This window comes from Heterodontus francisci, chromosome 6 (assembly GCF_036365525.1).
Source record: "Heterodontus francisci isolate sHetFra1 chromosome 6, sHetFra1.hap1, whole genome shotgun sequence".
In the NCBI taxonomy this organism is placed as follows: domain Eukaryota; kingdom Metazoa; phylum Chordata; class Chondrichthyes; order Heterodontiformes; family Heterodontidae; genus Heterodontus; species Heterodontus francisci.
In genome coordinates, this window is record NC_090376.1 from 19,098,533 (window position 1) to 19,114,106 (window position 15,574).

The window sequence follows — 15,574 nt, forward strand, 5'->3', positions numbered from 1 at the left end:
CATCCCTGGCTGAGGGGAAATATATCAGCCACCTCCTCATCTATAACCAGACAGTCTTGCTAGAAAGTGTACTGATGTGGGCGTCAGGTGAAGACAAGATCAGGTTCAACTGTGATTCATTCATTATAGTCGCATACCAGAGGGCAGGCAGCACCAAGGAACTGAACCCCAATATGAGGCAACACTTTGAGGGAGGCAGGAAAAGAAAATTATAAGAAAGGTAACATTATTATTCCCATAACAAAATAGAATCAATGCCAACTGACTGTGTCGCGACTTTATTCTGATTTAAGTCATTTTAATACATTGACCAGTAACTTTCATGCTATGAGTGGCTAAAACATGATTGAACCCAAGATAAATCCTTACAGTTGTGTTTTGTGGAAGTTATTTGTTGTCAAGCTGTACATAAATACCTAATTTGATTGTGGTGTCAACATTGCTGCATCCTACAATCATAATCATACAGTTGAATTATAAATCATAAATCCAGTGCTTTGTCATAGGAACATGGGACTTAGGAGCAGGAGTAGGCCATTCAGCCCTTCGAGTCTGCTCTGCCATTTGATACGATTGTTGATTTGGTTGTGGTCTCAACTCCACTTTCCTGCCTGCCCCCATAACCCTGACTCCCTTGTCTATCAAAAATCTATCTAACTCAGTCTTGGATAAATTCAATGACACAGCCTCTACTGCTTTCTGGGAACAGAATTCCACAATCTAATCACCCTTTGAGAAAAAAAAAATCTCCTCATCTCCATCTTAAAATGGAGACTTTTTATTCTTGAACTGTGTTCCCTAATTCTAGTCTCTCTGACAAGCAGAGCACTGTTGGTGTACCTACACCCCAAGGACTGCAGTGGTTCAAGAAGGCAGCTCACCACCACCTTCTCAAGGGCAAGTGGGATGGGCAATAAGCAATGCCCACATCCCATGAACGAATTTTAAAAAGGAAACATCCTCCCAGTATCCACTCTATCAAGTCCCATCAGGAACTTATATGTTTCAATAAGATCACCTCTCATTCTTCTAAACTCCAATGGGTATAGGCCCAACCTGTTCAACCTTCCTTCATCCCCAGAATTAGTAGAGTGTACCTTCTCTGAACTGCTTCTGTCACCTGACTTAACTCGAGATTCTAGTCCGAGAATGTTTGGAGCTGGCTGTCTTGGCTAAGTATTCCGTGCTTTCTGTGTATTTCAAACAAAGCACTTGAGTCTTAATGATAAATGTAATGAACCAGCAGTCAGTGTAGTCACTACCCGCTGTTCATTTAACTATCCCTTACCCGTTTTCATTTCCATGAGCTTTTGCACAGCAAAGTGCTGTAAGTGGGAGGTGGAAATGGTCTGACTCCCTCAACAGTGCATCTGGGGCCTATGGGAATGGAGAAGGCAACAGTGTGTGTCCTTAACCAAGCAGATTATATAATTATTAATCAACTGTGCAAAATCTGAACCAAGAAGCGTAAGTTAGAATAATGAATTCAATACCAAACCAGCAACAGAAAGCAAAATAAAGAGAGGGAAGTAAAGATTGGATTAAGAGAGACAAGAAGAAAAAGTTTTCAAAAGATATATTTTTTAAAATCTCCAGCAACTAAAAGCTGAAGGAATGAGACTGCACAATTGGAATAATTAATTTTCAGTGCTAGAGAGGTTGTTTGCCAGCAATTAAGCCACTCAAAAGAGTACTTAGCCTGAACTGGGAAAGACCTAACTTTCTGTGATGTGTTGAGTTCATACCTACTGTGCAAGTACAGGAAACTCATGCCATTCAATGCATTTGAGTCATGGGGCAGACAGCAAGATGCCATTTATGGGAAGCTAACTGCACAGCGGTGCAACTTGGACAGCAACTTCTGGATTTCCATGTTTATTTGCACATCTGCTCCCTGTATGAAGTTGCTGTGCAATTTGCACATAAATAACAGTGAGTGCTGTTAGCCTCACCATTATTTTGACAGTAAATTCTGGCCCATTATGCAATGTCGGGGGTGGCTGGTGACTGTTTAGTTCATAATTCACTCAGACATTGGAGTTTATATTTTTCTACCACATGAATTGGAGTTTCCCCGATATCATTTACTCTCAAAATGCAATAACTGTCTCTCTGTTTAGTTGTAACACAAATCACTTTGTGATGTCTTCTCTAAGCTGATAACCACTCACACCTTTTAATGTAAATTAAACCAATCTACAGTCAGAGAAATGTAACCCTAGCTGTAATTAAATGATTTTTCTGATGGAATGAGGTTTTTTTTACTTTCCTCGCCTTTTAATGCTTCCATTTTTGCAAGGCTTGAAAAAACTCAGTTACAACTATGGCACAGGTGTCTGAATGTCACTGGCTGTCATAATGTTGGGTAATGTAAAAAATTAGTTTGAAAATCTACCTCAGAGTAGTGCCATTCAACACAGGCCAAGCGTTCACTTTAAAAGTTCAGCCATTTTAGTGCATTTTAAAATAAAATTGAAATGATATGTAACACAGGACATGGACAGTAACAGGAACACGGAGCATGGACAGCATCCACAGTAGCTGTTGATGTGCTAGCCCATTAATGCCAACAATTAAGCTAATGTACGTTCATATATGTTGATCTGACTGGAAGATGGAAAGTTTGTTTCTGGCACACAGCAGGAGTCAGGGCAAACGGCCACGAATGAAGTTGGAGACAAGTCAGGGGGATTTTTTTTAATGCAGTCACGTGGCACTTTGGAGCCCATACAATGTAAGTAAGATCTGCAGAGTAAGGCTTTGCTATGCATTGGCATTAGTCCATTCCTTTTAATACTGTGCAATCCATCTTGGTGAGATGCATTAATTTGTTTCATTCACCGTTTCACTAATATTTTAATGGCATAAACGAAGGCTTCTCAAAAACGAAAATGACATTTCATAGTTTAATATATATGTTTCCCGAACAACTTACTTGAAAGTGATGTAAAATTACATACCATTTTGGACCTGTTAATAACTGATGGATTGGAAAGTCTGAATTAATCCATCAAACATGAATGAAATAGACTAAAGAATGCACATGGCTGCTTAGATATTGTGGGTTTTAAAGTTCCCAAAGAAAATGTGCTTTCTCAGTCTGCATGTCGTTCCTTTCCCCTGGCATTCGTTGGATTGCTTTGTAACTAACAAAAAGAATTCGTTTAAATTCTGACTGAACCCCGTACAGCACTTCTGTGAACAAGTTACCTAAACAGTGAGAATGTGTGTTATGAGATTAAGCAAGCAAAGGGAAGAGAAAAATGGAAATGTAAGGGAAATCATGTTTTAAAAAGGTAAAATAGAACAAGGGAGATTAAAGAGTGTAGGCGTATTTATCAAAAAAGGGTGAATGATTGTTACACATTATACAAATATTTTAAATTTTATTTGCAACTTCCACATGTACAAGTTGTACATTCATAATATGGGTGATCCAACAAAATACACTCTGGACTCTAAGTTATAGAACTGTGTTGTAAATCAGAATGTGTAGGCATGCTTGCAAATAATCACAAAACAAATACATTGCTTCAGTCTTCTGTACCACTGGTTTACCTGTACTAAACTTACAATGAGTGTGTCAATGCTTAATTATTATTAATTATCTGCATCCCTGAAATGATTTTTTTTTCTCTTTGTAAACTCCAATTTGTTATATTTAACATTACAAATCACACCTGTCTCATTCAGAAATTTGCAAAGCAAGATTGAAAATATAAAAATAAACGCAAAGCAACGTGACATTTACACACGACATAATAAAATATATCACATTTATAAAATTTTAAAATACAAGAAATAAATAAAAAAAAAATCGCTCATGTGCTGGGTTATAACAGTGCAGCGGATTTTCGTCTGCAGGGATCTGGCATTAAACAGAAGCAATGGCGGCTCGTTCATGGTGTAAAATTATGGTTCACTAACTTTATTACATTTTACCAATATTCTGCATTTTAAAACTGACCTGTAGAAAGCCGTGTTTAACACACTTATCGAGCTTAGCTCCAAGAGTTATGGCACATGATCGATCCCCCCCCCCCCCCCGCCCCCCACCTAAAAAGTCCTTTAAGGTCCTTTAATTGTCCTGTAAAGATACAAATTTGGCTCTCCTATCAATTTTGGCGATGATGCGGCAATTCACCAGTTTTTTGTGCCTATAAGGACGAGGTGATTGCTCCTTCTCTAGTTCCTACGAGACAACTACTCTGATATTTACAGTATTGCACTTTACTGCACTTTAATTGCGTTTCACCGTAACTCATGAAATGCTCCATCGTAACATTTAAATACGGCAGCCTGTACCTTCTACCATCAAATCCAACAACGATACGGTCTAATCTACACTGTACCCGTTACTTCATATAGACTTTTTTTCTTTAGAAAACCCATTCTATCCACCATGCTGTTTATTTTTTTCCTCCGCGTTTTTTCCTTCACTTTATTGTAAACAATTTAAAAATCGGTTGAAAAAAAAAGTCCCAGTCTAATTCGCTTGTAATGTTTTGCTTCCGCCAGCTCCACCTTTTCAGAGTCACGTACTGGTGGAATAAATGGAAACGGTTGACTGAAAACAGAGCCCCAAGTATCCAGTAATCAAGTCAAAGTTCTTCGGGAAGTCTCCTCGAAAACGTCGAGTTCATGAGAGGAAGAAAAGAGAGAGGAAAAGGAATTATTTATTGCTGCTTCCTACAAGAAGATGTCTCGGTTTTCAAAAAAAAACAGTTAGTCTTCTGTCTTTTTAAGCATCGGGGCCATCGTTACATAATTCCACGACTTTTCTGAAGTCCAACAGGATTTGTGTTTATTTTAATTGGGTTTTTTTTTTGCAGCGAACAGTCCTTCAGCACTGGAATAGCAACCTCTGCCACCTTGTGATAACCAGTACAGTTAAATTTGCATTCAGTTTTATTCATTTATATATAGAGAGAGAGTGTGTTTTTCAAATGGAGACCAGCCCCAGACAGGTCATCTTTGCAGTGATCCTCCAGACAGCTTCTGATCTGTAACCAGTCGTTTGTGCTGTTCAGCTTCATTGTGAAAACGGGTAAATTGAAATCCGAAGACTACCGGGTGAATAGTAAGAGTGTCAAGTCTTCAGCTCCACCAGGCTAAAAAAAACCCTTGCCTTCACCTCCCCCCAACAACGTCGCAATATGTCAACAATCTCAAGGATCTAAATTAAGTCTGTGCATATATACACCTATAAATGCATATACAAGTGTACTTACATATATAGGTACAAATATGTGCGTGTACATTGTACATTTGACAGTGTCTGCTTCGCCCCAATAAAAAAATGTATTTTACAGTCTGAAATCAGCCACGTAGATTGTACTTTTAAGAGTAATTACTGCTTATCTTTCTGATTTCGAAGAGCTTGTGTGCATTTTGCCCTCTATGATAGTCTCGCACAGTGAGATTCACCCTTTTCACGCGGAGTTGGATGTTTGTATTTGAATCGAGGATCGATGTTGGTGCTTGTGATTCTCAAAGGGTTGTGTTTTTTTTAGACGTGCTCTTGAAACCCTGGCATGGGGTTATTACTGGTGCTGCTGCTCCCATTGGCGGGATCTGACATTTGCATCATGTAGTGCAGCTGTTGATATTGATAGAGGAGTTTCTGAAATTGACACGTTTGGCACTGGTCACCAGTCGTGCACTGGGAGTGATGGTGGTGGGGGTGGTGCAGATGATGATGACCCAGTTCCGCTGATTGTCAGAGCCCCAAGGCCTCGGCGTGTTTCCTGGCTTTGAGCCTTAGGTCGGCAATGCTCGAGTTCTTGCTGCTGGTCTTGACGGCGGCAGCGGCTGCGGCGGCGGCAGCGGCCGAGGCGGACTCGGCGATCGAGGCGATCTGCAAGCCGAAGGGAGGTGGGGGGAACATCAGGTAGGGAGCATGCGCCGCCAGGTGGTGATGGAGGTGCGAATGCGCGTGCGCCACTCCATCCAGCTGTAACTGCGCCTGAACCTGGAGCAAGAGACGAAAATTGGGTTTGACTTCTGTTAGCAGTAGAACAATATATTGTCTCCAGATGAATATTTAGACAGAATAAACCCTAACTGAGTATTAACAGAACATATTTCATTCCGGAGTCTTTGATGGTTATTTTTCATTCTCCAAAATAATAAGCCCTCCCTCCAATTATCCCCTTTCTTGGAGACCATTCACAAATGCTCACCACCCCATCCCCTTCCAAAAACCTGCTGCTAAAAATGAGCATCGTTATGTATCAAGGCGACCGTGGAGAACTTCTTCTCTGAAATATTAAAGTCCTTATTTTCTTGCTTTGAAAGGATTGCAAACTCCAGAAATCCTCCGCACATTCCGCTTAAAGAGATACTCTACGCTCTTAATATCTCACTGTCTCTCCCAAATTGCATACATTAAAAACACCAAGACAGATCGACAGATAAATTCTGCTAGGTATATAAATAGCTAATAAAATAGATGATTGATAGAGACAGATAGCTATCGAATGTGCGATAATTTAGACAAAGCATTAACCATGTTCTCCCCCTGTAACAGTGAGGATTAGCCCCTATGTCCAACCAGTATTTGATGTTGTATCTCATGTCTGGAGTAATATATTAAGGGGGAAAAAATGAAATTTTCCGGAAAGGAAAGTGAGTGACATCTTTTGGCAAGTTGAGATGCCCCAAGCAGTCTGTAAATGTAAACTTAACCATGCAATGTAAATTCCAGCAGAACGTTACACAATATTTCTAAAGGCAGCCCGGAGAAAGACATACCTGATCCAATCCTATGCCCCATTCTTATTCGGTCCAATTACACTGAAGTCTGGATCTAATCATAATCCTGACCCAAGCAAAATGTGTTCTTTGTGTATGTTGTTTTTTTCTTCCTTCCTGCCAAACTACTTATCCATTCGCCTGCATTCAGCTAAGAAATTAACTGTAAGCACAATTTTTTTTCGCCAAATTTTTGGAAATTGCATTCTTTTGTTATTGCTCTTAAAGGAAATTGTGCGTTTCCATGATGTAAGATCAGGGCATTTCTGCTAACTACAGTGAGGGTGAGCAGCAGGAGCGGAGAATGGGGCTTTCCTTAACTGCGAAACGTGCCATATGTATGACTTTGACACTGTTAATCGTTGGTCACATAACTGACGAGGAAAGGACTAAACTATCAAATCTTTAAAAGCCAAAGGGCACGAAGTGGGAACGAGGGCATAAATTAGGGAGCAAGGTAGCGTCGAAATTCCCCCCACCCCTACGCAAGAATTTCCATCGATTTTCTGCTTATTGACCCAGGAGGAATTGTGTGCAAATTATGGTCTGCTTAGCCAAGAACATAAGACTGAAGGTGTTTCCGAAATCAAACCGATCAGAATAGCTTGGGTACTTCAAATGGGAATCGGCGTGGCTGCCACTGGCCACTTAAATTAGTCCCGCTGCAATCCCCATTGTTACAGAAAGTCTTACAGACCATCTTTAGATTTAAAGCATTAAACTAATTCACCATCACCTTACACAATGCACATACGGTACAGTTAAAGGAAAGTACCTGTTGGAAAGGCATCCGTAATGCTCCCATGTTTACGTATGGGGCAACACGGCAGGCGTCTAAATGGCTTCCAGTTCCTAATATTACTCCTGGCAAATATGGGGGAGAAAAGTAATATCAATGCATGGCCATTTCAATATATGAACATACTGGGGAAAAGATTTGTAACGCACAGAGGAGAAATGTTCCCTATATTAGAATCATGTCTGCAGATCCAATGAATCATGGTTATTTGCCGCCAAAATTTTCAAAGGATAATATTTCTCTTATTTTTAATCTACCAATTACTGTAATTTTCCAACCAGTTCAGTTTTAACCGTCCTTCTGAGCGTGGATACAATTCTGAGAGTTATTTTTACACATAGTGAACACTCAAAGGACAATATAACCTGGTCCTATTACCTGTTCATACTTTTGTCTAGAGGGAACCGCGCGTTAAAGGGAACAGCAATATCTACGCGGGACTTTTTTTTACAGGGTCATGGGCTGGCAAATGAAAAACATATTTATCTCCTTAGCGTATTTCAGTCAGTATTCTCCTCTGATCGCAGTCATATTTCCCTGTTCTTAAAAGCTGCTTCGTGTTTAAACAGAATCCTCTCCCTTTTCGCCTCGATGCGAAATTATGAAACTGATCCCGAAATTGACAACCGCGGCGGGAATTGACAAGTCGTGAGAAACAATACCTTTATGCATTTGATTTTCTTGTTTCCGACATTTGGCTCGCCTGTTTTGAAACCAAACCTGAGAAGGGAGCAGAGAAATTAAAATCCGGCTTTAGAGACGAGTCGATAAACTTTTACTCTGATTCGGTTTGTCATCTGCGGAAGACGAATGGGCCGCACTCTGTGCTGCATGTCACTAATGTGGAATAGAAATGTAGATAATCTAATAACAGAAACCGCTGCGATTCCTTATAGCCTTTCAATAAACTGCCTTTAGAAAATGACAAGCATAAATTAACTTGCTGTTTTAGCAGAAACCGAGTAAATAAACAGCGTTTGTTTGTATGTTTGCGGTAGAAAGTTGTGCTGCCAGACAGCAGCCAAGGCGTTTAGATTTTTTCAGAAACGGCAGCTATTCTCGGGGCTCGGCTGGTGCAAGTCTCGCCGCCATTGGGCCAATTCTGATAAGATCCTGAGCAAAAACAATAAATCTATCCTTTGATCTTTGCAACATTTGCCAAATGATCACGCGGTTAATTAATATTAATTGCGTTTCCTAGATCAAATATACCTTGAAGCTCTCTTTAATTGCTTTAATAATGGTCATTTGAAATCGTGTAATTAGTGAACACAAGGACTTCAAACGGCATTGTTTAATTACCCAAGATACCTCCTCAATGCTCTGTAGTGCGATCAGCGCTCACTGAAGCGGATTTACTGTTTAAAGTAAGGATTAGGATTTAATCGCCAATGTAAATACGGGAGCCACGTAATGACTCTCCTCATTATTGCCTCGTTTTAACCGGATAAATTTGAACACTTTAGTTTCAAGTGCGCATTATACTGTGCCCTGGGTGAATTTTACAATCTAATGAACGCTGCTTTAGCCCAGGACTCTCTCTAAATGTATCACCGAACAATCATAGTTTGACATCCTCAGTTATGTGACCGTGGACGTCACCCTTCTACAACACAACCCTTTTTTTTTGTAACCTCAAAAGGTTCTTTAAATAATACTGAGGTGATCCACATCTGTGACACAGCAGCTCCTGAAATCAACCTGGCGACGCAAATTGGTCGCTTTGGATACAGGTGAAACCGACATGAAATGGACGGGAAATGGTGGGGAGGGGGCGGGGGATAATCGTGGCTTTTAAAACGACTTGGTGACGCGGGCAGATAAATGGAATAAGTTGAAGTTGAGTAATTCTGTGGGGGGGGGGGGGGGGGGGCAGGGAGGGAGAGTAAACGTGTTCCCAGCGGTTTTAGAAAATAAAAGTTAGCGGAAAGTTTTAGACAAAATTGCACCCGCTGGAGATGGCACTTAATGCAGAAATAGCACGCGTTAACACATATAACCGCTTAGATGCCTACAGAGACCCAACTGACCCCGACGGCCGCAGTAATGTTTATGAAGGGAATAAAAATGGGGCGACAGAACTGTCGGGTCGAAATCATTGGGTTAAACCTGGTGAGGTAGTCAGATCAATTACAATTAGAGCGCGAATGTCGATTCCAAATATGTTAAGTTAAAACAACTACATTGTCTCAACCCGTTTTACACAATCAATTCTTTATTAAACATCACTAAATGCTGCGTTTTAGAAACGGTGGTAATATGATTTCTTTTTGATTTCCATTAGCGACAGTGAATAATGACATTTAATTTAGCCCTGCGCCATAAACGAAAATATATTATGTGTAATTGAATTACCGGCTGGCCCTCACTGCTCTCATAAGTTTAAATTACACAGTGACAGATGCCTGGTGTGCGTTTAGAGGACAGCAAACGAAGCAGGTTAATAACACCTATATCTAGCACCATCACTCGGATTTAGTTAACATAGATTTTTGTTGTTGTTGTTGCTGTCCTATCCTCCTCTGCCCTTTTTACATCAGCTTTATTCCCCTGTATCCGGAGAGTTATGTTTCAGACAATTCCCACACATCACCTTTCTGTAGCCGGCTGTAATAGACCGCTCCCGCACACTGATGGAAGGATTCAATTACGCCGAGTGAGAACCGCATTGACGACAGAGACAATTTTGTATCTGATGTCACGAAAAGCTTTCATCCTGCCAATATTACATCAAATCGGTGAGCTGACCCCCATTTGGCATGAGAATGAAGCCGCGTCACTAATAAGCATTGTATCTATTTAGCCCAGCTACTTGTCCCCTTGCTCCAACTACCCTCTATTTGCCTATCTATCTACATCTACTTGTTTATCTATTTGTCTGGCTGAGGCACTTCCCCTGAGATTTCAATTTAAAATGCAATTTGGCTGGTAGATAATGCGTTTCCAGCAAAGTACGTATGGTATAGAATATACACGTCCTATCGAGACGCAATACATCATCTCCAATGTACACTTTCTCAGTTATGTCGCTGCTTCCTGGGCTTAATCAACCCGAACGTCCAAGATATGTGTTTTCGAAACGAAATTCAGAATGCTTATTTCGTTCTCGTCTACTCGCTGTCTCCTGTCGAACCGGTAGCAGTTGGATGGGTGCAGTTTGAAGAATTATGCGTTCTGACTATTCAGAGATATTTAAACAAGATCTATTTTTTTTTCCTTTTAAAAAAATCAACTTCTTAGAAAATTGTTTTATCGCTTGGGACTTGCCCTCAGACAGACTCTTGAGATCTTCAGATAAGTGCAACGCTTTTCAAATAAACAGAAGTGAGATTTATGTTTAGATCATGAAATCCCTCTGTTTTGAATTGGAAGCCGTCACAGTAAATAAACAGTTGCAAGTGTATAGTGCATATCAACAGAAACATGTTCGACTTACAAAACAACTCCTTTGTTAAGTCTTTTACCTGAATTTCGACTTCACTCGCGATGTTGAGGACAATTTTATTTCATGATTTAATGACGGCAAATGACAGGGGTAAATCGTGTATGTTAACAGGACACACCCTACAGTACTGTTAGATCCTTTCAGTGAATCCACCTCACCTGGACCCTAGCTTCAGACAGTCCCAGTCTCTGACTCAGTTCCTCTCTCATGAAGGCGTCCGGATAGTGAGTCTCATCGAAGAGCCTCTCCAGTTCATTCAACTGTTCCAGTGTGAAGTTCGTCCTGCTCCTTCTCTGTTTTAACTTTGTCTGACCGTCCTCGTCCTCTGATTTCACATCCTCTCTCTTCTCTTTACATTCATAAATACCTGAAACAGATCATGTTATTTTGTGAATCATGACTAGCGAGTGGGGGAAGACACACACACAAAATGTATCCACTTGAATTTCAAAATGACCAGATGATACAACTTCAGCATGTTCTTTTAATAAATCTGATTGTTACCACACAATTCCGGGCGCAGGTCCCTCCACTTAAGAGCAATTTACTTGAGCAATAACTTATGTACCAATTTTCAAATTAGATAACACATTCGTCACAGAGATGCTTTTTTATCTGTTCTCAACGGGAAATTACTTGTATTTTGACAGCGTATTCGGTCACCTCTTAAAAATCATTGAACATTAGGCTTTTTTTTAAAAAAAACGTTTCTTTCTGAATTATAACGGCCACCGAAAACCTTACACGAATCTTTTCAGCGCTGGTTTCTGTCTGATCTGATTGTCGTGTGACTTAGATCCACAAGAAACAGAGGCCTACAAAAGGGATGCGGCCTCTTTAAAAAAAAAATAAGGCTCTCGTTGCCTTTCAGAGTGACTGTGGGGCAGATGCAAGAGAAAAAGTATCACCTTTAAAATGTCTCGCTGACATTTTATTTCTACAAGAACAAAGCGGTATAGACAAGCAAACTATATGTTCCAATTAAAGGAGCATAAACAAGCGTGAAGATTTGCCATGTTTTTTTTCCTCCTGTCATTACCCGCACAACACAATCTTTGATCACTACTAGTGCCAAATGGTATTTGTATTTCAGTCTCTTCGACAACGCGAACACTTCCAACTGCCAAACACTGTCAGGCTGCTGAATTCTAATAGCCAGAGATACCATCCCACCATCTCCTGTTTGTTTTATATCATATCTATATTACACAGCAGAACGTGCCCAGGCAATTGACCTAGATCTGTCTTAAATTATTATCTGAGTAAATGAATCAGGCGATCATTCGTGCCCATTGCCAAGTTTCTTGTTTTCACCAGTCCTAAAATCGGGATCCATATTGTGGACCGCTGCATCTTTTAGTTGTTGCACAATTTTAGATATGTTGTTGTAACCGATGGAAGGGCTGATGGCCCGATTACTGCCCTGCAGAGAGTGGGACAGGGCGGTCGCAGTTTTATTTCATTTAGCAGCCTATTTGAGGGGAAAAGAAGTAACTGTGTCTCACAGCATTGCTGCATTAACATTTTAAAATTCCACTTAAGGCTTCGTGCCATTACCAAACTTTCAATGTTGTCCAATCGCGCGTTATCTCCCCCCCCAAAAAAAAATCATTATGTGCAAATACGTAAAGTTTGATATTGTGTAATATTTTAACAGCTGCATTATTATCATAAAGGCAACGTGTTAAACACCATATTCTTTCCGCTCCAGTCGTTATTCATAATGGTTTCAGCCTTCCTCCTCTAAACTCTTTCTCAAAATTTAACGTCGAGAAATGAATTCAATAAATTGACTGCATCGTTTTTTTTTCGTGGTCTGAATCACAAATTCCAAAATACTGTCAAACCGGATCGTGTATCGTTCATATTATTTATCCTGGTCTTGTATATTGCACGTGTTGGCGCATTCCCTTTCCCTTGATATGAAATTATGATTCTGATAAAAGTGGGGATATATTTGTTGAATAGAATTTGCAGAGATATTATCCACTGTCAGCAAATATATATTGAATACCAAACGAATTTAAGAAGTTCATATTTATTTATTGGAGAGGGAATGAGTCTTAAAAATGAATCCATGGGAAGAGAATAGGGTGGAAAGGAACAGAAAGCGGATTTAATGCTAATAAAATAGGTTTTATCGCTAGAACTCACTAATGGTTTTTGTGTTTAAATTTAGCTTGAAGGTGAGAATCACGAAAGTGAAATCTGTGTCATAAGAAATGCTTTGATCTTTCAATATCCTGTCTTGCCAAGGCTCCGTGTTTATTTAACCCCAGGTTTTCCATAACGACTTTAGAGGAAGATGAAATCCGAGACTATTACAAATGAATCTGCTCCAAGACTTCCCTGAACTATATGAATCATAATAAGGCATCCTCTTTACACCGATGGAGATTGCCTTCGCTGTTTAAAATCGCTCTGAGAACGCTACTCATTCGATCATCTGGGGTAATTACATTAGGAGAAGAAGACTTTCTGCCATCATTTCTTTCAAGTCACTGTTTGAATTCAGAACAGACGCGAGTAGCAATAAAAAGCGCCAGTACAATGTGTTATTGCCTTCAATTGAATAAAAGTGAAATATTAATATATATATGGGACATAATGAATCTGGCATACAACACCACACACATTTTAATGCGCCGTTTAGCACCAAGGATCTTAAACTTATCACAAAATCGCTGTTATATGTATAATTTTTTTTTTTACTTTACCTATTTCTGTATACTTTGCACTTAAATTGATGATGTCGTTGCCAGGCTTCATAGACAGCATATATATATATGTGTTATATATTATACATATAAAATAACGATGATTTAAGATACTACAACCTTGGGAGTGTAGGAGTCACATGAAGTAATGAATCTTGTGAGCCAACTGCTAACGATGATGAGCAATCTTTGTACTAAATGTCCATGTGCAATTTCAGCAGGCTTCAGCCGTGTGCTTTCGGTTTAACGACTGTGCTATTTAGTTGCGTCCAAGATCTAATTTAAACAATAACTAGATTCCTCTCTCGGCCAGAGTTCGATTCCTTGTGATTTCTGTAATGATTTAAGAATAAAACCTACAGCATTCCCACTTTTCTACATCGAAACTATTTGAAATGGTTGTTTTGAAATAAGCCATTTTTAATCGATATTGTCAGTGGTTCCGGCAAACACTGAAATTATTAAACGAGCAGTTTTCGGGGATAAGATTTCCGTTCCCACAGCCTGTTCACTGGGTGCTGGTCGTTGCAGCCATGTGGACCAAGGGGTGAGAGCGCTTAGTTTTTTTGTAAAGTATATCATACAATGTAGAAAAAAGCAAATCAGAAACAATGTCTAAAATGTTTTCCCATCCGCCGAATTACATGCACTTTTGAACCGTTCATGTCCCTGAGACTATAGGATGGGGTGGGGAGGGATAGAGAGGGGGGTGGGGGTAAGAGGACACGTAACCCTGACCATTCCAATGTTTTGTTAAAGTACTTTTATTCCCCCCAAGCATTTAAGCGAGTAACCCCCCGCTCCCTCCCCTTTCCCTCATAAATTGTAGTGAACTTTTCTCAGCAGGGGCAGGAGTATCTTACAAGGAGGTGTTGTGCGGAATCGATTTCCAATGCTTTCCTTATTAAAGCCTCGGTATAGGCCGAGAGAAATGCTTCGTGTTTCTCATAAGCTTGGAATGGGATGAAGCGGCGTGTATGCACATATCGATGTATATATAAAACACACACACAAAAAGCTGCTTACCTTCAGAAGTTCTGGCCGAGTTCAATTCCTTCACTTTCTCGTTCTCGTTCTCTACATCCTTGTAAATGTGTGTCGGGCAATGGCTGGTGTCAGTGATGTCCTGGCAGCTGGAATCCGAGCCGCTCAGCTCCCTGGACCGAGCTAACCCACTCTCCAAAACTTCCCGATACGTGATCGCCTCTTTCTTATCTTTGTTTTTCTGCTCGAAGGATTTGGAGACGAACGCCGTCAGCTCTTCCATGGCGAAAGGCTCGCTCGCTTGCTCGCTTTGCAGACAGGCTGGGAGCCAGAAGAAAATCCACCCCCTTTCCCTCCTTCTCCGATCTGTTAGTAATGATGACTTGTTATTTTGCTGATCACCTTGTTATATGATGTTGGAAGGGGTGTTGGCGGACGGAGAGCGGCCCTGGTGTTATGTGTTACTATTTGAGATCAGAGTATTTATACTTGGCGATCAGAGCCCAGCCCCCCTCTCCCTCCATCTCCTCGGCAATTATTCAGTTGAATACGTCTCAGACGCGTGGATCTTACAACCTGTGCAGTTTACCCACCACCTCCTCCTCCCTTCCCCCGCCCGCCCCGCTCTCTCACTAATCCAGTAACCGAATAGGATTCTTTTAATTTAATTACAACCCTATTATGGCATTCCCATTACTTGGGTAAACACCCGAGACTTAGGGCAACTGTTTACATAAGAAATCACTGAAAGTCGCCCAGTTCAGTAGGAGCGAGTAAAAACTTAACTCACATCACAATTACGGCGAATAGTATTGTTGGAGGGGTGGGGACAAATAGGTGAATTTTAATGGACTGAAGAAGTTTAAAATGCTCCCA

At 40.4% G+C, this 15,574-nt stretch overlaps 1 protein-coding gene across 2 annotated transcripts; it reads right to left on the reverse strand.

Moving 5' to 3' along the window:
* Positions 1-5,719: 5,719 nt before the first annotated feature.
* Positions 5,720-14,981, reverse strand: shox (shox homeobox). 2 transcript variants are annotated; one of them, XM_068032785.1, is made up of 5 exons: positions 14,741-14,981; positions 11,156-11,364; positions 8,215-8,272; positions 7,529-7,617; positions 5,720-5,971 (listed from the first exon to the last, which is right to left on the reverse strand). In XM_068032785.1, the coding sequence occupies exons 1-5, from the start codon at positions 14,979-14,981 to the stop codon at positions 5,720-5,722; spliced, it is 849 nt and encodes a 282-aa protein (XP_067888886.1). The 2 variants fall into 2 exon arrangements, with proteins under 2 accessions (XP_067888886.1, XP_067888885.1); XM_068032784.1 differs by having other exon boundaries at positions 5,720-6,000; positions 7,513-7,617.
* Between the last annotated feature and the right edge of the window lie 593 nt (positions 14,982-15,574).